The sequence below is a fragment of the Jaculus jaculus genome, chromosome 3 (genome assembly GCF_020740685.1).
Source record: "Jaculus jaculus isolate mJacJac1 chromosome 3, mJacJac1.mat.Y.cur, whole genome shotgun sequence".
Taxonomy (NCBI): Eukaryota; Metazoa; Chordata; class Mammalia; order Rodentia; family Dipodidae; genus Jaculus; species Jaculus jaculus.
Genome location: NC_059104.1, coordinates 71,148,555 through 71,169,539, shown reverse-complemented (window position 1 = coordinate 71,169,539; position 20,985 = coordinate 71,148,555). Strand labels below are relative to the sequence as shown.

Sequence of the window (20,985 nt, the reverse complement as noted above, 5' to 3'; positions counted from 1 at the left end):
GAATTATATAGAATCCTTAATCTAAAAATTCCAAGTCTGAAAAGCTCCAGTATCTGGAAGTTTGAATAACTTGACATTACAAGCAGAAAACTCCATATCTGAATGTATGTCATAGACTGCTCATAATTGCTAAAAATATTGTATTGAAATTATGATCAGGATTATGTATCTGTTGATTTAGGGCCTATGCCATAAAATTATCAAATATGATTACATGTGCATATACTAGTAAAAATATCCTTATCTGAAAGAATCTAAAATCTGACCAATTTCTGGCTTCATGCATTTCAGACAAAGGATATTTAATATGCAAGCAGAGAAAATACTAGAAACTACAAAATTCCAGTTTGCAGATAATAGAAAACATATTAAAAACTAGTGAAGTATTCAGTCAGTACAAAATGACAAATTTTGTTATGTGAATTGTAACAACAAAAATAACAAAAACCTACCAATAATCAATGCACGTTTTGAAAATGTGGTATATGATTATTCACATGCACTTATATTTTTACTACAACTCAAGATAAAATAATCAGGTACCCAGGGGAAGGAGAACATGTTATGATAGGGAAGGAGAACATGTTATAATAGAGTTGATCTAAGAGGGCTAAAAATCTTCGGTAGCCAACTAGTGTGATCTTGTAGACAGACAGTATTTAACTTTTCTGAACCTCAATTTCATGTTCTGTACTTTGCAAAACTTTATTGAAGATTATGTGAAGTAATATATTCACCAGTCCAAGATACAGCCAAGTTCTATAATGATATTGCTAACAATGAACTGTTAGAGCAAGTCCAACTTTGGGAATCCATACAAAATGTGATAGGAAAAGGGGTCTTAGAAATACATGCTAGCTTGAAAACAGTACTTTCAGTTAAGATGCAATTAAGATGAAAGATTTCCTAGCATATATACTTAAATATATACGATTCCTAGATTTATGTCCTTTACTTTCCTTCAATAACTTTCTCCAATGACATTATAGCTTCAGGACTTAACATAAAGCCTGTATTGCAGAGGAAAAGCCCTCTTTTTTGAATATGACTCCACAAAGTACTGCTGTAACATATAAGTTATTTCTTCTCTGATTTTGTCTATTCATGGTTCCTAAAGTCCTATTTGATAATGAGGAGGATATACCTAAAATAGTGCTTCAGTAATACAAAATGTTTATGGTGTCAGTACCAAGCACTGTTTCTTTTATATGATAGAAAGCTAAACATTTCTTTAAAAAGTGTTGCATGTGTGTCTGTGTACATGTGTATGTGGCCAGGACATCTTTGAGTGTGGTCCTCAGGAAGGCTACTACCTGTTTTAGAGATGGGATCTCTCATTGGCCTGGAGTTCACCAATTTCAGTAAAGCTAGACTGAATAGCTAGTGAGTCCCAGGGATTTGCCTGTCTTTGCCTTCTGAGCACTGGTTTTACAAGGACACACCACCATATTCCACACTTTTATGTGGATTCTAGAGACCAAACTCATGTCCTTGTGCTTTAGAACAAACACTTTACCAACTGAGCTATCTCCCCTGCCCCAAGGTATCATTTGTTCTATCAAGGAATACAAAACTCAATAAGATAGGAATGCTTTGAAATATCTTACCTACATCTGCATATACTTGTGAAGACTGATACTGTGGCATATATTGTGTTGCCATGTCTCCAGCTCCAGTTACTGGGGAGTACATGTGACGTGGCGGAGGGGGCATCATGGTTGGGACTGGAATGAAACCAGGCAGAGGAGGATGGGGAGAACGGTGGATAACTGTGTGACCACCAGGGTGAAATTCTGGTGTCTGTGGAACCACAATAACTCTTCGAACACCATTATCTTCAATAACCTACAAAATAGACATTAGATTAAAAGTTTCTCTATGGAAAATGAACATTCTTTTCAAGTATATTAGGATAAATACTTTTATACTATTAGAGTTTAAAAGATGGAGAAGCATGAGAAGAATTTACTTAAGATGAGAAAGCCATGTGTCTAACAGTGGACAAGTCATCTCTATCAAACTCCCAGGGCCCAGGAAACTTTACAGAGGAAGTGGTGGTTAAATGTGAGTACTGTTCTCATGGCTAGCCTGAAAGCCTCTTCCAGGGAGATGGTAGTATATAGTGAGGGGTCCCAAAACTCATCAAAGCAGAAAATAAGAGGCTATTCAGAGCTCAACATTAAAGGAGAACCCTCCAAATGTTCAGGAACATTGATTGGGGAAGAGGGATTGGAAAGATTGTAAGAGCCACAAGGTCAAAAAGCTTATTGTGAGGCACATGAACTGACTAGTGCATTCATGGTCCCCACAGTGAATACTGACACCCCAACTGAGGCGAGCCCTCAGTGAAATAGGGGTGGGGAGAGGGGACAAACATAACCTGATGAGAGTACACCAATTTGTAATATATTCTATATAAAAGAATTTATTCAGCCCACTAGGTACACACAAATCAGGATTAAATAACACTATAGTTTTGCTACATAACATTTTGATGTAGATAATAAAACACTAACAAGGATGGCTATATAAATCAGGAATGGTGGTGCACACCTTTAATCCCAGCACTTGGGAGGCAGGGATAGGATGATCACTGTGTGAGGCCATCCTGAAACTACATAGCAAATTCCAGATCAGCCTGGGCTACAGTGAGACCCAACCTCAAGCACCCCCCACCAAGAAAAAAGAATGGCTTAAACATTGAGCTATAATTTTGGGTATTGTATTTATGCAATATTGGATATTCATGTATTACATGCATGTAATAATGCAGCAAATTTGGTTTATGTATAGCAGGGCCAAGAATTATTTCCTGTTCTATATTCTGCCTGAAGAGTGATAGAAAACAAATTGTAAAAAGACCAAATAGTATCATAAATTTTAGCTTCCACTGGCTTTGAGACTTAAAACTTATACCTCTGCTTTTTAAAGGATATGAATACATCATAATGTAATGCCATATGCTTGCAAGCCCAGTGTTTAGGAGATGGATGCAGAAAGCCTGTAAGAACCTAACTCAAGAAACAAAATGACAGTATTCACAAAGAAACACAACTGTGGGAATCCATTTTTTTAAAAACTAATAAATTCCCTTTGCATCTCAGTGGAGCTTTACGAATACACAACAAAACCTAAAAGGATTTTCTTCTCAACATTAGGAATCCCTCCTTATTCCATGATAAGTAGCTAATAATACCTCTCTTCTTTTTTGGATTTTCAAGGGAGGGTCACAATATAGTCCCAGGCTTGCCTGGAACACACAGTGATTCTCCTTCTGTGCCTCCTTAGTGCTGAGTGCTGGGATTAAAGGCATGTACCACCACACCTGAAATAATACCCCTCTTAAAGAAGATCATGATTATAATGTAAAAATTTAAAGACAAATCCTTTTATTATGCTTAAGGAAGGCAAGTCTCATATCTAGAGACCTTGCTTGGTGGACAGATGATCATTAACAAGCATTTATCTTGATACAGATAACTACCAATTACTAAGTTAACAATATAATTTATGTAATGTAATGACCTACAATATGACTCATCTATAGCATATGACTGGAAAACCAAATGAATTCACTGTCTATATAAAATACACACACATATGCATATCATGTATTGCATGTTATTTATATATGCTGGGTCTAGACCACACTTTTCTCTATTTAACTGCATTCTGCATTTAAGTCTCAGGTAAGAGCACATTATAGTTAATGGAAAATGATCATTACTGGAACCCTAACAGAAGGGCGTCTGGAATTGTTTATAGTTTTTCAGCCTCAAACCTACATTAAGGGATATTAGAGACAGTTTGAAAAACTAGTATCTGCCACTTTCACCTTTAACACTCCGATTCACATAGCTTATGATTCTCCACTTCTGAGAGGATTTATAGTTCACAACAAACAAGGTGCTAAATTATCTTCAATCCTATTTTCTTCCCCACCAAATCCTGAACCTTAACTGTAGTCAGGGTGTTATATGAAAAAACGGGTCTCCAAAATGACCTATGTAATAATCTTATATGTCAGTTGGTATTTTTTCCACCTCTTTCTGTCTCCTTTTACTCTATAAACATGCAAATCTTGTCTAGCTTCCCAAATCGATATCCAACTTTACATCCTCTGATCATTAAAATATACAAAAAAAAGTATATCCAGGATCTTGCAGTGCCTAGCAATACCTGCACAATATCCTCATAATAGGAGAAAAAGATGATGACATCAAATTAAAAGAGACTAATGGAGAGAGGGAGGGGATATGACGGAGAGCAGAGTTATGAAGGGGAATGTGGGGGAGGGGTGGGAAATACTATGGTTTGTTGTCTGTAAGTATAGAAGTTGTCAATGAAAAATATATATTAAAAGTATATATTTGGGGCTATGGAGATGGCTTAGCAGTTATAGCACTTGCCTGAAAAGCCAAAGGACCCAGGTTCAATTCCACAGTATTCATATAAGCCACATGCACAAGGTAGCACATGAGTTAGGAGCTCATTTGCAGTGGCTAGAGGCCCTGATGTGCCCATTTTCTCTATCTGCTTCCTTCTGTCTTTCTCTCTCTATTCAATAAATAAACAAGGCTAGGCATGGTGGCGCATGCCTTTAATCCCAGCACTTGGGAGGCAGAGGTAGGAGGATCGCCATGAGTTTGAGGCCACTCTGAGACTACATAGTGAATTCCAGGTCAGCCTGGGCTACAGTGAGATCCTACCTCAGAAAACCAAAAAACAAAACAAGATAAAATAAATAAATAAACAAATAACATTTAAAGTAAAAGAAAAAAGTATACTTGTTTTTGAGCAAAATAAAGAGATGGATAGTTCAAGAGAGAAGAGACCTTTGCATAATGATTTGTGGAGGCAATTATGCCAAAAGAAACAAATAAACACCATAAAGCAAGTTATTTAACATGCTGCAAAGTGATAAACATTATGAGAAACAGTATTGCAGGTTAGGGGAGTATAAGTGGTATTATGGGTGGGGAAGAAGGTTGTCAAAAGAGAATATAACAAGTCTTATTGGAAAAGTAAAATTTGATTAAGACACTGTAAATGAAGAGATTAATCGTGCAGAAATTTGGACTACTGTTTTGGGCAGAGGGAATAGTTGAACCTCTCCAAGGTAGAAATGGGAGTGACTAAACCCAAGGAATGGAAGGAGGCTGGTGTTAGTGGATGAGCACTGAGCTACAAAGGATAGAAGCAAACAAGATCAATGAGATAAGGAATAGCCACAAAGCCCATAAAAATTTGAAATTCAGTATTTACTTTCAGTGTAATGAGGAGTGTCACATAGTTTGGGGCAACTCAGTGATGTAACTCAGTGTTTTCTAATCTAAGAAGTAATTCTTTCCCCTAAAGGATATTTGGTTGTGAGACAGTTTAGCAGTAACAGGGCCTTCCCTCCCAAAAGTTAAAGCAAGGAATGTCCTTGAGTCCATAAGAACCTGGAAAACTCCCTAAAAGGCCCCGATCTGGGTCTATAGGTGGATATTTCCACTTCTAGGAACCCCTACTCCTGTCTTCTTTCCTTCTCTCATGTTCTATAATAATATCTTCCTAAACATAACCCTCTATATTCTATGAATATCATTCTTGGATTCACAAGACAAGAAGCTGATGGCCACTGACTGAGTAGATGATCTGTGTTACCTTAAGTGTCCTGTACCCAAACTCCTGAGTTACAGCCCAACCAAAAGCTGAAAAATGCTATATTGCTCTCAAAGACACCCCAAATTCCTATTCTGTTATGTCTGAAGACATTTTTGGTTGTTAAAATGGAAGGAAGGCAGAAGAGATGGCTCAGAGGTTGAAATGAACAAAATGGTGCATTTGTCTGGAGTTCATCCGCACTGACAAGAAGCCCTGGTATGTCCATACTCGTTCTCTGTCTCTGAATAAACAAATAAAAATATTTTTAAAAAATGGTGGGACTTAGTGGGGTAGAAAGGCCAAGGAGGCCAAGGTAGAAAGGCCTATATTTTATAGGGATACAAATTATAGAGGGAGGGCTGGAGGGCTGGCTTAGCGTAAGGCATTTGCTTACAAAGCCAAAGTACCCAGGTTCGACTCCCCAGGACCCATGTTAGCCAGATGCACAAGGGGGCACGTGCATCTGGAGTTCATTTGCAGTGGCTGGAAGCCCTGGTGCACCCATTCTCTCTCTCTCCCTCTTTATCTGTAAAATAAATAAATAAAAATAAAATATTTTAAAAAATTATAGATGTAGCATGCCTATAGTAGCAAAGCCTCTACCCATTGCAAACAAACTCCAGATGCATGCACCATTTTGTGCATCTGGCTTGTGTGGATACTGGAGAATCAAACCTTGGTCCTTAGGCTTTGCAGGGAAACTTCTTAACCACTAAGCTATCTCTATATCCCTATCTCCATTTTTTTAGATGGAAAAATTAAGGCATACAGATATTAAATAACTTGCCCAGTATCATACACATAGGAAATTCAGGCAGTCTGGTGTCAGATTCCATGTCCTTATCCACTTTGTAGGTAGATTCCATAGCATAGGTCTTCTACTGTCTCATGTTCAATAAAAGCAAGATTTCATTTGGTTAAAAAATAAATGTCTGTGTAAGTACAATGATTGTGATGGGGAGGTAATATGATGGAGAATGGAATTTCAAAGGAGAAAGTGTGGGGGGGACGGAATTAAGATGGGATTTTTTTTTATAATCATGGAAAATACTAATAAAAATTTGAAAAAATTAAAATTAAATAAATAAATAAATGTCTGAATTACTAATGGAGTTAAAAGTATGCTTCTAAATATAAACATTTCAAATAGAAGTGAGGAGAGAGAATAGGGAGTTATTCAACTTGCTCACAGATTCAGACTTCAACAATAGTTAGTTATCTAGATGGATGGTGGCAACACTAGAATGAATCCTACATTTAATAATGGCTAATGTGGTGAAATTTATGCTATGTATTGTGGTGGTCTGATTCAGGTGTTCCCCCATAAACTTAGGTGTTCTGGGTTCTGGGTTCCTAGCTGATAAGAGATTTGGGTGTTAATACCTCCTGGAGGGAGTGTATTGCTGGGAGTGGGCTTATAGGTTTTATAGCCAGTTTCCACTTGCCTGTGTTTGGCACACTCTCCTGTTGCTATTGTCTACCTTATATTGTCCAAGGGGTGATGTCTACTCTCTGCTCATGCCATCGTTTTCCCCTGCCATGATGGAGCTTCCCCTCGAGTCTGAAGCCAAAATAAATCCTTGTTTTCCAAAAGCTGCTCTTGGCCGGATGATTTCTGCCAGCAATGTAAACCTGACTGCAACAGTAATGTTGATTCCAAGGATTGTGATTGTTGATAGACACCTGAATGTGTGGCTTTGGCCTTTTAGAGCTGATTTTCAAGAGGAATGTGGAAGGATTTGAAACCTTGGCCTAAGAGATGCCTTGCAGTACCATAAGTGCAGTTTGATGGACTATTCTGGATAGAGTTGAAAGACTTGAATGCAGTACGAACTATGGACTATGAGGTTTTGCCTGTGAGGGTGAGAAAGAGCTTTTCTTGGACTAGGCTAGAAGCAGTTTGTGTGAGACTTGCTGTTATGTCAGTGTCCTGATAATTTGTACAGGGTTGCTTTGCATAGAAATGGACTGGTATGAGCACAGAGATATGACACAGAAAGAAATCTTTAGGTTGAAACTGCTGCCTGTTCAACTGCAATTATATGAAAGATTACAGTAATTGAGAATGGGCCAGCTGATCTGCATTGGGACAACGGAAAGAATGCAGTTTTTTGAAGGGCCCTGAATGCTGAAGGAGTGTCCTGTTCTTCAAAGTCTGCTTTGGATTAACAAACTGGCCCCCTACCTGGAATTGTGGAGTATAAGAAATACAGGAATGAGAGGGTCATTAAGTTTCCAACTTGGTCTTGTGTTTTGGAAATGGCCATGGGCAGTGTGAAGCAGGTTTGCTGGATGCCTACATGAAGACCTCATGAAGCCATGAAGATGAACTGTGGGTTGTGGTAGAATCCCAGTGGAGATGCTGGGACCACGAGATGGTTGCTAAGGAGAGCTGCCAGTCCAGGTGAAGTTTTCCAGCACTGCGAATAGTAGCCTAGCTGGAGGGGTGGAATTGGAATTCCAGAGACTTTTGTTTTGCTATGGCCAATGCCATCTTTTACAGTGTATTTATTCTGTGTCATTATGGCTTTTTTTTTTTTTTTGGTACTTGACTCAGTTAAAGACCTTGGATTATGTGGATGTTTGAACATCACTGGGATTGATAAAAATTATGGGGACTTTTAAAGTAGGACTGAATGCATTGTATTTTCTATCATGTATAGTTATCAGTTTATGGGGACCAGAAGCGGAATGTGGTTTGATTCAGGTGTCTCCCATTAACATAGGTGTTCTGGGTTCCTAACTGAGGGAGAATTGGGGGTTAATGCCTCCTGAAGGGAGTGTATTGTTGGGGACAGGCTTATGGGTTTTATAGGCAGTTTCCTCTTGCCAGTGTTTGGCACACTCTCCTGTTACTACTGTCCATCATATGTTGGCCAGGGGGTGATATCCACCCTTTGTTCATGCCATCATAAAGCCAAAAATAAACCCTTTTTCCCCCCAAAGCTGCTCTTGATCAGGTGATTTCTACCAGCAATGTGAATCTGACTTCAACATATGTATTTCATAATTAAGAAAAAACAAAAAAAACCCCACACCATCCAGGCACGGTGTGGCATGCCTTTAATTCTAGCACCCAGAGAGGCAGAAGTAGGAATATACTGTGATTAAGGCCAGACTGGGACCACAGAGTGAATTCCAAGTCAGCCGGGGCTACCATGAGACTCTACCTTGAAACAATAACAAACAAACAAAAAGAAAAAAAAACCACCAGAACAGATGTGGTGGTGCAAACCTTTAATCCCAGCACTCGGGAAGGGGAGGTAGGAGGATCACTGGGAGTTAGAGGCCTGAGACTACATAGTGATTTCCAGGTCAGCCTGGCTTAGAGTGAAACCCTAACTTGAAAAACTGAAACAAACAAGCAAATAAACAAACAAGCAAGGGCTGGGGGGATAGCTTAGCAGTTAAGATGCATGTCTGCACAGCCTAAGGACCCAGGTTCAATTCTCCAGGACCCATGTAAGCCAGATCCACATGGTGGTGCATGCATTTGGAGTTCATTATCAGTAGTTGGAGGACCAGGCGTGCCTATTCTCCCTCTTTCCTCCACCCCTCTCTGTGTCTCTAATAAATAAATTTTTTTTAAAAACCTAATACACACACACTACCAATAACAAAACAATCCCCCCACCTAAAATCAAACAACCTTCACACACATATACAAAACAACCAGATCACCAAAAGAATGCAGAGAACTATACCACTTCAAGTATGATCTAAGTAACTACAGAGTGGTGCCTGAGCCCTCAAGACAGTCTGACAGTTCTAGAACCTTAGCTGCTAAGAAGTAACCAACTGTGTAGACAATGAATTTCATACTAGCAGGATACACTGATGTAAAAATGACAATAAAATCAGCAAGAGAAGGAAATCCATTTAGTCTGTTAATAAAAATAAAAACATAAATAAGAATATATTTTGATTCCTTAACCCCAGATGCCAACTACTTCTTTAATCATGCAAAACCTTACTTTCTTACTTACTTATTCAACACACACATAATTAAGAATTACAGAGAAAGGACTTTAACTGCCCAATGTTTTATATTATACATATGCGTTTAAGCCTGAATGTAGGTCTACAATAAATGTGCTATGCTTACTGTTTTCTTCGCATTACCAGAAATAGTACTTAGTTCATGGCAGGATTTGTTGAAGGAACAATATGATCAAAAATAAATACATTCTGTTATTTCTACTAGAAAGTTCACTTTGCTTTTTCTTTTTTATATCACCAACCTTCTAAGGTTCTGTGACTTTTCAAATCTTTGCTTCTTTAAGTTTGTAACAGCAATACAGCATTTTGACCATTTCATGTTACATACTCAAATATACACACATACACATGATATCAGTAACTATAACCTCCTTTCTATCCTTTTCTTCCTTATTGGAACCTCTGTAAATTCCTTCTAGTCTTTTAAGCCCCCTGTTTTCCCCTTTGGCTGTTTTCCCAGGAGAAGCAGAAATAAGATTGAGATGACACAGGTTTTAGAATCTTTGAAGGATGCAGTGCGCTCACTGCTGTATACTGACATAAGGGAAACTGAAATACCAAGCACAGCTCAAAGAAGTCATCAAAACTTGCAGTTCAGTTCTTTCCATGTAAGGTTTACAGCTATCTCTTTGTTAGGTACTATCTCCTCTGTAAACAAATCAACTGTAACAGTTAAAAACAATACAAAAGATAGAACTTTTTGATTTTAAGGCTGGGTTTGTTATATAGGCAGGCTAGCCTTAAACTCAGGATCAACTTGCCTTTACCTCCTAAATCCTGGGATTATAGGCATAAGCCCCTGGCTCAAGAAAGAGATCTTTTCTTTTGTTCTTTCTTCTTTACTCCCTTCCTCTTTCTCATTTTCTTTTTCTTCTTCCTCTCTCTTCTTCTTCATTTTTCTCTCTTTTCTGTGTGCATATGCAGAGGCTGTAAAATGCAGTATGTCCTCTTATTGCTCACCTCTTATTTCCTTGAGATAGGGTCTCTGTCAGTCAGCAAGCCCCAATGATTCTCTGGTACCTACCTGTTTGTGGCCTGGGATACAGACATGTATGGCCACACCCAGCTTTTTGTTTTGGTTCTGGAGTTAAACTTAGTGGTTTCCAGCAGCATGAGAGGACCTAGCACTCAAGAAGTAAGCACTCTTTAATTGCTAAGTAGTCTCTCAAGCCCCAAAAGAACTTTTTATGCTGCCCTTTAGGAGTTTCAGTGATGTAATGTATAAACTGTTTTGTTGTTGTTGTAATTAAAATATCAAGTGTTATTCTGTCTTGCAATGCAATATTTCTGTACTTACCAGTGAATTACAGTTCCTTCTATTCTTGCCACCATTTGCTTTCTAATCACTGCCATTATATTTTACATAGTTTTGCTTAGTTCCCTTGTTTGGTATCTTAGCATCAATTTCTACCCAAGTTGTATGTTAATCCATATGACATAGCAATAACACAGCTTACTGGTATTATGACTAATATAAGAAAGGACAGATATATAGATATATATATAGTCTTCACTTTTGAACTTCATACCATCTTTTCTAAATAGTTCATCTCATTTGAAACTTTCTTTATATTTGTTAAGGATGAGCATAGCTTGAATGTAACAACTGAGTTTGTTGGTTATGTAAAAGTAGAAAAAAATTAACAGTAGGCAAAATGATATTACTTAAGAACTTCTTTTTTTAATTCCTATAATTTTGAATATAGACTATATGCCTAGAAGCCATGGATTGGATTGGTAAGAAAAATTTCAGTGCTAGGGGCGACTACCTCCCAGTCAGGGAGGCCTCTAAGGTACCCAAAACCATACAGGCCATTGCTAAGGCTTTTGGTTACCCACCAGAACTAGATGGTAAGACCCTATTGGTGAAAATACCACAGACTTTGGTTACAGGACACTGAAAAAAAAAAAGAATTTAGCCGGGTGTGGTGGCGCACGCCTTTAATCCCAGCACCCAGGAGACAGAGGTAGGAGGATTGCTGTGAGTTTAAGGCCACCCTGAGACTCCATAGTGAATTCCAGGTCAGCTTGGGCTAGAGAGAGACTGTTCCTCGAAACCCCCCCCCAAAAAAAAATAAATAAAAATAAATAAAGGAATCTAGAGCTGAGCTGGAAGATTCCTCCCTGCTAACTTGTAGTTTTTTTTTAAATTTTTATTTATTTTTACTTTTTATTAGCATTTTCCATGATTATAAAAAACAATTCCATGTTAATTCCCTCCCTCCCCCCACATTTTCTCCTTTGAAATTCCAATCTCCATAACTTGTAGTTTTAAAGATAGAAAATACTATGCAGCTAAATGGAGTAGGAAATTCACTAGTGGTTTTAACCAGCAGTGGATCCTGCAAGCTACCCAAATAGACAACTAGTTAAGATGTGCCTATTAGTGCAATAGTGGCATGTCTGTTATGGGGATAATCAACAGCACTCAGTCTAGATTTGAGGCTCACTCCATTCAAGTCTGACTCTGACAACCTAGCCAAAAGCCTATTGGCTAAGAAGGTCATAAGGCCTAGGGTGTGTGTGTGGGGGGGGTGTAAACTACTACTGTTGCTTGGATACATGGGTATACTCACTAAATTATTCTCTAAATATTTCAGTTTATGTCTATATATATTAGAGCCACTCTTACTTTTTGCTAGTAAAGTTTCTCTTTGCAGATGGCAGCGACTACTGGGGAGACTTGAAACTTGTCCAAATGCTGAGAAGTGAAAGTTAAGTATTCAGCATTAAATGAGACATCTCTATCATACCCTCCAATGGCTCAGGAATGGCAAAAGAAGTCCAAAGGATAAATAGGGAGGAGTGCTTTGGAATGCTGTTTTATATAAAGTTGCTGCTGTATTCATGACCTCGTAGTGGCTGTTGTTGCCTGCACAATATGTGTACAATACTGAGTTTATCAACAGCTCAACAGGTTGTCACGGATGATGGAAAAAGGAAAAAAAAAAAAAACCCAAAAAACAAGGAAGACATCGAAATAGAAGCTATAGATGATAATGTTTCTGGCATGACGTCCAGTGAGGGCATGGCTTAATGTGAGGTTATTGATGAATCTCAGATCCCCATTTTACAGGGCTACTGTCTCAGACGCCATCCATCTCAGCTGATTGCATAATGGAAGTAGATTTTTCTAAGTCTACCCATTCTACTTTTAAAAAAAAAAATTTTTTTTTGTTCATTTTTATTTATTTCAGAGAGAGAAAGGGGCAGATAGAGAGAGAATGGGTACGCCAGGGCTTCCAGCCACTGCAAATGAACTCCAGATGCGTGCGCCCCTTTGAGCATCTGGCTAACATGGGTCCTGGGGAATCAATCCTCAAACCGGGGTCCTTAGGCTTCACAGGCAAGCACCTAACTGCTAAGCCATCTCTCCAGCCCCCCATTCTACTTTTTATTAAGCAAGTCTTGGTGAGCTCACAGTTAGCAGTTACCATGTCCGCATTTTACAGAATAACTTTAACCTGCAGCAAAGTTTCCTCTCCTTTCTCTCCCTTTACTCAAAGCAGTTTAAATGGAGGCATTTATGGCAATGTTATCTTTGGAATCATCTTCTTAAGCTAACAGTCCCAGCAGGGTAAGTAAGGAGGAGTGATGAGTCTGTTTTCTGTAGCACAGATACAGAACAACAAATTAAGTATTTTCCTGACAAAAAGTTCCCAGATCCTAGGAATTTAGGTCTCTTTTACATTACGATTTTTAGGTAATTCCCCTTTGTGGATTATTGATAATTTTAATAAAGGTCATTCATTTAAGAATGCATGACTCTTTTTAAGGACTCCTGAACTGAAAGTTAAAAACAGCCATTTGGGGGATAATGGATTGCATCTATCATTTATACTGTGTTCTAAGTTACTATGCCAGGTGCTGGTTGAGTGTTTTGAGGAAATAAAGAATAAAGTCTGTTCCTTAGCATTAAAAAAAAAAAAAAAAAAAAAAAACAGGAGGGAATAGTAGGAAAAAAGAGGGGGTTCAATAGAGGGGTCAGAGGTGGAGAGTAAAGAAACAAGGTGGGAGGGGATTAAGTAAAGTTTTAAATTAAAATTTACATTAATTTTTTTTATTTATTTGAAAGAGAGGCAGATATCTGTCTATCTATCTCTCAGACAGAAAGAGAGAGAAAGAGAGAGAAAGAGAGACAATAGGCACACCAGGGCCTCTAGTCATTACAAATAATCTCCAGAAGCATGTGCCGCCTTGTGTACCTGGCTTACATGGGACCTGGGGAATCGAACCGTGGTCCTTTGGCTTTGCAGGCAAGCACCTTAACAGCTAAACTATCTCTCCAGCTCAAACGTTTTACATTTTAAGGAAAAAAAAAACATTAAAAACAGAACTATTCTAGTATAGTTATACCACACCTTAACAGCTAAACTATCTCTCCAGCTCAAACGTTTTACATTTTAAGGAAAAAAAAAACATTAAAAACAGAACTATTCTAGTATAGTTATACCACTCCTGGATATACCCAAAGGAATCTATCATATAGAGATACCTACATCATCATGTGTACTATAGCACAATATTCAAGTCATAGTATCAGCCAGGGTATCCAAAGGGCAAATGAATAAAGAAAATGTGCTGTATGTCTACATATATAGTATTTTTCCTTAAAATGTTTTATTTATCATTTGGTGAGAGGGAGAAAGAGAAAGAGAAAAAGAAAAAGAAAGAGAAAGAGAGAGAGAGAATATGAATGAGTATGGGCATGTCAGGGCTTCTTCTCACTGCAAACAACTCTACGTACATGTCCTACTTTGTGCATCTGCCTTTATGTGGGTACTGGGGAATCAAACCTAGGCCACCAAGCTTTGCAAGCAAGCACCTTTCACCACTGAGCCATCTCTCCAGCCCTATAATAGATTAATTCAGCCACAATGAAGAAAATTCTGCTATTGGTAAGTAGATGGTACTGGAGGCCACAATATTAAATATGTGTGTGTGGGGGGAAGGGAGTATATATGATATCATTAGTAACTTGCTGATAATTTCTTTATATTAAATACAGTACTTTCACAGGTATATTTATTGTATACAGTGAGTGGTTCAACAACATCCCCCTACCAGCAAATCATATATCCTTAACTCTATTTTTTACCTTTCATTCTTTTATCCCCTCCTCCCTCCAGCTATTCCCATTCATTTCCCCAGATACTTTTATTTCAAACTTCATGTCATGTATATGTGTACAAAGGATTTTATATATCAGTATAAATAAGATCTTTATATTCTGACTTATTTCACTTACCATGATGGTCTCCAGTTGTTTATCTTTTAAAAGAACCAACTCTTTGTTTCACTGATTTTTTTCATATCATTCTTTTGGTTTCGACTTCATTGATTTCTGCCCTGATCTTTAACATTTCTATTTATTGATTTGGGGTTTGACTTGTTCATGTTTCTTCAAGAGCCTAAGGTGTATCATTAAGTTCATTTGAACTTTTCTAAGATTTTTTATGGGGCATTTATATATAAACACGCTTCATAGGACTACTTTTACAGCATCCACAAGTTCTGGTATGTTGTGTTTTTATTATCATTTATTTAGAATTTTGAAATTTCCCTGATTTCTTTGATGACTCATTTTTCATTCAATAGTCTGATGTTCAGTCTCCATGAGTTTGTAACTTTTTTTTTTGTAGTTTCTCTTGTTGATTTCTTGTTATTTCATTGTAGTCAGACAGAATGCAAGAAATTATTTCCAGTAACTTTGGGGGACTAAAGGGACAAGGCATGTATGGAATACACTAGCACATTATTATTAAGGGTGGGAATGGAAAAAAAGTTGGAGAGATGGTTTAGCAGTTAAGACACTCGCCTGCAACACCTAATGGCCCAGGTTCTGTTCCCCAGTACCCATGTAAAGCCAGAAGCACAAAGTGATACATGCAAATGGTATTTGTTTGCAGTGGTTGGAGGCTCTGGTGTGCCTATTATCTCTCTTTTTCTGTCTCTGCTTGCAAAATAAATAAATAAAATATAAAAAAGATTATTCAAACTATAAAAAATTACAATTGAGAAGTATAGAAGAGGGGATAGAGAGAAAAAACAAACAAAATAGGAATGGGAGAAGCATATGGTTTGTAGGTAAGAGAAATAACAGAGAGAACACAATAGGTGTAGAATAGAATAATCATATAACCTAACAGAGCAATATAAAAACTTTATATATAAGAATGATGATTAAAAACAACAAATGGCCAGGCCTTTAATCGTAGCACTTGATAGGCAGAGGTAGAAGGATTGCTGTTGAGTTCAAGGCCAGCCTGTGACTACATAGTGAATTCCAGTTCAGCCTGGGATATACCAAGATCCTACTTTGAAAAGAAAAGAAATAAAAGTAAATTAAAAAATACTGTATCATCAGTCAAAATCCATTCTTTGCTTATAGCATCAGAAAATGTCCCTTCCCTTCCCGTGGTTGTCTTACGGATTTAACTCTGCTGGTTTGAGAGCTACAGGTTTCTGTCTATAGTTCAAACAAGTTCGACTGGTAAATATGCAGTGTTTCAGTGGAGATCAAACAGGATGCCTGTGGGGTGGAATTTATGCCCTGGTGTCAGCCTTCCCATAGAAGTTACCTTCAGAGTCCTTACTACTTAGTCAGCTCCAGTATTCTGAATGTGACTAGTGATGTGCATTTCCGTGTCCAAGGCTCTGCTGTGGCTCTGTCCACATGTTTACCTTTGATGCTTATAATTTCATGTTACCATGGCTCTCACTGTCTGTGCACAGCACTCTAACCTAATCGTGTTTGCTCTATTAGGCTTCAGTTCAAAACAGCTCCAGGGGGCCTCTATGTTTCTCTAAGAGTCATGCTCTTAGTGGGTGGGGAGGGAAGAGGCAGATTTTTGGAATATTTTCAACTTTTCCTGCCAGAGTGGTTTGAATTTTGGATCTGCCCCACTGTACATGCCACCTTCATCTGGTGGTATCATGTGACTGGCTAACTTCCCTGAGTTTGCATCAAGCAACTTGAACTCTATTGTGCAAAATGTACTTACTCTGAGGTCGTTGGTTCTGGAGAGTTCTCACTTCTCTTGTTTGTGATTCCAGAGCAGAAGGGGAAATCTCTCCCCTTCCTACTGCTTCTGTTCAGCTCTCTAGGCTATATAGCCTTTTGTTCCCTTTACAAATCTAACACTCAATCTTTCTGTTTTATGAAGTATTTTACAGTGTACCTTACTGTAATCCTCCCTTGCCTGTTCATCCTTCTCACATCTTTTGAAGTCACAGGTAATATCAGATGTTTCTTCCATAATCATGGGGCTTGGGAGAGTACTATTTGCCTCTTTCTGCTATTCCAGGATTTTTCCCGCTATTGATAAATTATTAAGGCTAGTTCATGGATACAAGTAGTTCTCATTTTACCTTTGAGTAATTTTGAAAATTGCCATCATAGAGAAGAAAATGTGCATAGAAGAAACAGCAGTTAACTAATATGTTCTTAATTGTAGGTTGAATGAAAGTATAAAGCTTATAATAACTTCCTGCTGCTTTCTATGTGTATTGTAAGTCATTGTAGGCTTCTTTATCATATTTGACAGTATCTTACACAGTGACAGGGTAAATAAAAATACTCCCCTTAAAAAAGGTTATTTTGGGGTCTGGAGAGATGGCTTAGTGGTTAAGGCCCTTGCTTGAGAAGCCTAAGGACCCATGTTTGCCTCTCCAGATCTCATGTAAGCCAGATGCACAAAGGTGAGGGAAGCACGAGGTCACACATACCCACTAGCTGGTGCATACATCTGGAGTTTGGCTGCAATGGCTGAGGCCCTGGTGCACCAATTCTCTCTGTCTCCCTCTCTCTCTCACTCTCTTAAAAAAATACTTATAAAATCCTCTGATCCAAGATCTCAAGCTGACTTCAGGAAAGGCATTTGAGACTACCCATTGAGGATTAAGTTTGTTCACAGATGCCCTTTCCTTCTGATAGCTTGCACATAAATAAAGAAAAGCCCTAACCTTAAAAAAAAATTTAAAAAGCTGGGCGTGGTGTTGCAGTCCTTTAATCCCAGCACTCAGGAATCAGAGATAGGAGGATCACTGTGAGTTTGAGGCCACCCTGAGACTACATAATGAATTCTAGGTCAGCCTGAGCTAGAGTGAGACCCTACCTCGAAAAACCAGAAAAAAAAGAGGTCTTTTGTTGTTGTTGTTGTTGATAACGACGAAAGGAATGTATATAGCTAAAAAACCAAGTCAACTTTTCCACTGTAAGGACTGATACTCTTCACAAGTAGAAAGTTAAAAAAACAAAGGTTTTTATTTACTTATTTATATATCTGAGAGCAACAGACAGATAGAGAAAGAGGCAGAGAGAGAGAATGGGTGTACCAGGGCTTCCAGCCACTGCAAACGAACTCCAGGCGCGTGTGCCCCCTGGTGCATCTGGCTAACATGGGTTCTGGGGATTTGAGCCTCAAACCGGGGTCCTTAGGCTTCACAGGCAAGCACTTAACCACTAAGCCATCTCTCCAGCCCAAAAACAAATTTCTTATAATGCCTACCTAAGAACATTCTACACCTATTATACTACATACAAACTATCTTCAAAATTAAAGGTAGACTGAATAAAATAATCCAGCTTCTCATTGCTACTAGGCACAAATACCAGGCTATCAGAGCAACAAGTGTAAAGATTACAAAAAAAATTATACTGCAGAATTTAGAAAGTAAGGAAATATTATATAAAGGTAATAGGTATAAGATTTGCAAATCTCAAGTGAAAAAGAAACCACTCCATGTTTGATGTCCTGGCTTACTGTTACTCTGAAATATAAAGTTAAAAAATAAACCATAATGATGAGTTCATATTTGAAGTGTTTTAAAACGTAATATGGACATAAAATTGGCATAAACATCACACATTTAAGGTTGATATATGAGGTAAACTATATTTTTTCATGTGTTTTTCTTCTGCTAAGTACTTTTATGAAATGTGATCAATTTTCATGCATCACGAAGTAATTATACAAAATGATAGCTTTCATTATGTCATTTTCATGCAGATATATAATGTATTTTAATCATATCCACTTCTTCATTACCTTTCTTGTCCCCACTCTACCTTCTTACTGGCTCCCTTCCATATCTCAAATAGTTCATTGTGATAGTTAATCTTTAGTTGTCAAATTGACAGGATTTAAAATCACCATGAAAACAAATCTCTTTCCAAGTCTGTTAGGGATTTTCTAAGTAAGATTTATTGAAATAGGAAGATCCACCCTAACTGTGGATAGCACTATCTCATAGATAGGGTTCCAGAAAGAAAAGAAAAAAAAAAAAAAAAGGTGGGGTGGATCTAGGAAGGAAGAAGTGTCTGCTGCTCGCTTGCAGTGATAAGAGGCCCTGGCACACACAAACACACTTTTAAAATGCTAACAAGAGAGAGAGATAGCTGAGCATGCAGCATCCATTACTCTGTCCTTCCTCACTGTTGGAATGAATGTGACTAGCTCCTGCCTCCATGCCTTCCCTGTCATTGATGGACTGCCCTTCTAAACTGTAAGCTAAAACCAAACCCTTTCCTTTCATAAGTTGCTTCTTCTGGTAGGGTTTGTTCATAGCATCAAGAAAGTAACTGACATATCTGCCTTCTGCTTTCATGTTTTCCTTTTTAAATCAGATTTATATAAGAGAAAACTATTTGTTTTTCTGAGTCTGACATATTTTGCCTAACATCAAAATCTCTAGGTTTCATCCAGTTTTTTTTCTACACATAACAATTTCATTTTTCTTATGGCTGAATAAAACTGAATAAAGATAGTATATTATCTTCATTCATTGATCAATTGAATAGTCCCTCGGTTGCTGCCATAATTTAGATATTGTTAATAATGCCACAATATAAATACTATACCAGTATCACTACTGTATCCTGACTTCAATTCCTTTGGGTATAGCTATACCATATGGTAGTTCTACTTTTAGTTTTGAAAAATCTTCATAAGGACTTCTACCATGGCTCAACTAAATTAGATCACAGCCACCACTGTATTAGTCCTCACCCCATACTCACTAGCATTTGTTATTGTTTCTTTTCTTGTTTTTAAATTTTGTTCAGTTTTATTTATTTATTTGAGAGTGACAGAGAGAGAGAAATGGGCACACCAAGGCCTCCAGCCACTGCAAACAAACTCCAGATGCATGTGCCCCCTTGTGCATCTGGCTAACGTGGGTCCTGGGGAATCGAGCCTCAAACTGGGGTCCTTAGGCTTCACAGGCAAGCTCTTAACCACTAAGCCATCTCTCCAGCCCTTGTTATTGTTTCTTGATGTTACCATTCTGATTGGGATGATGTGGAAGATGAATGTACAATATTCCCCATAGCCTCATGTACTTGTGATTAAGCCTCATTGTTGGGCCCTGAAAGGCCTAGGCGTGAGGCCTAGTGGAACTTCCTGAGCCTAGCTAAAGTTTGGCGACCTGTCTCTGGCCAGCTATGACTCAGCAGAATGCCTAAGGGCTTCTGGCCTGCTACTTCCTCGTGGTAATTGTAATTACCATTTCAATAGTTAAAGTTTACTATTGGCCCTTACCTCTTCTTCCACCCTAAAATCCCCGCCTTCATCCCCAACATGATATAGGCAACTGCTCAGAGTAATAAAGCAAGTTGTTCCTGCATGGAAAAGACTCCCGACTCAGTGTGGTTTTTCTCCGGTGGCCAGGAGAGGTTTCTGAGTCGTCCAACGCTCATCATCCCTTCAACCCCTAGGGAGGAACCAGCAGGCCTGGTCCTTCCCTCGGCACTACCTGCACGGGAAGGAGCCCCACATCTGGCGCCCAACGTGGGGCTCTGGGACCCCGACAGACTAGTGCACCCCATGAGAGGCAGTCGTTGAGGAGGTAATCGGTGTTTGCGGGTGAGCGTACCCTCATAAGTTATGAGGTAGTCTTCCTATTTACTGCACTAAACTTTGCTTCTATAACCTGAACTTACTTGTCAATGTCTCTTCATTCCCTTTCTCTTCCCCTTCACCTTCGGTTCGCCGGCAGCTTTTGTATTTCTAAAGGCTTGTGCTTCTCTCTCTCTCTGCTTGGGCCTGTGAAGGCAGGCCAGCTTTTTCTGCCATTATGGAACTTCCCCTGGATCTATAAGCTTCAGTAAATATTCCTTCCTCCATAACTGTATCTGGTCTGGAAGTTTATCTCAGCAAACCTAAAGCTGTCTAATGAACTGAGATGAACCTGACCATGTGGATGTTAATCTTTTGGAAACTTTATTTTAAAGAAATAGACATAAACTTAATGCTTACAACTAAATGTGTCTTCTGGAGTGATAAGCCAAATTTTATGGACTATTCAGATGAAAGTTTAAAAATTCTAAGTACAGAC

The 20,985-nt window shown here is 38.4% G+C and overlaps 1 protein-coding gene across 3 annotated transcripts in view; it reads right to left on the bottom strand.

Moving 5' to 3' along the window:
- The window catches only part of Fndc3a (fibronectin type III domain containing 3A), a 216,176-nt gene that overhangs the window by 57,320 nt on the left and 137,871 nt on the right, over window positions 1–20,985 (bottom strand). For all 3 annotated transcript variants that reach the window (XM_004665882.3, XM_045145063.1, XM_004665883.2), the window contains one exon: window positions 1,608–1,845. In XM_004665882.3, the coding sequence (XP_004665939.1) occupies window positions 1,608–1,845 (238 nt within the window). The remainder of the gene's footprint in view (window positions 1–1,607; window positions 1,846–20,985) is intronic.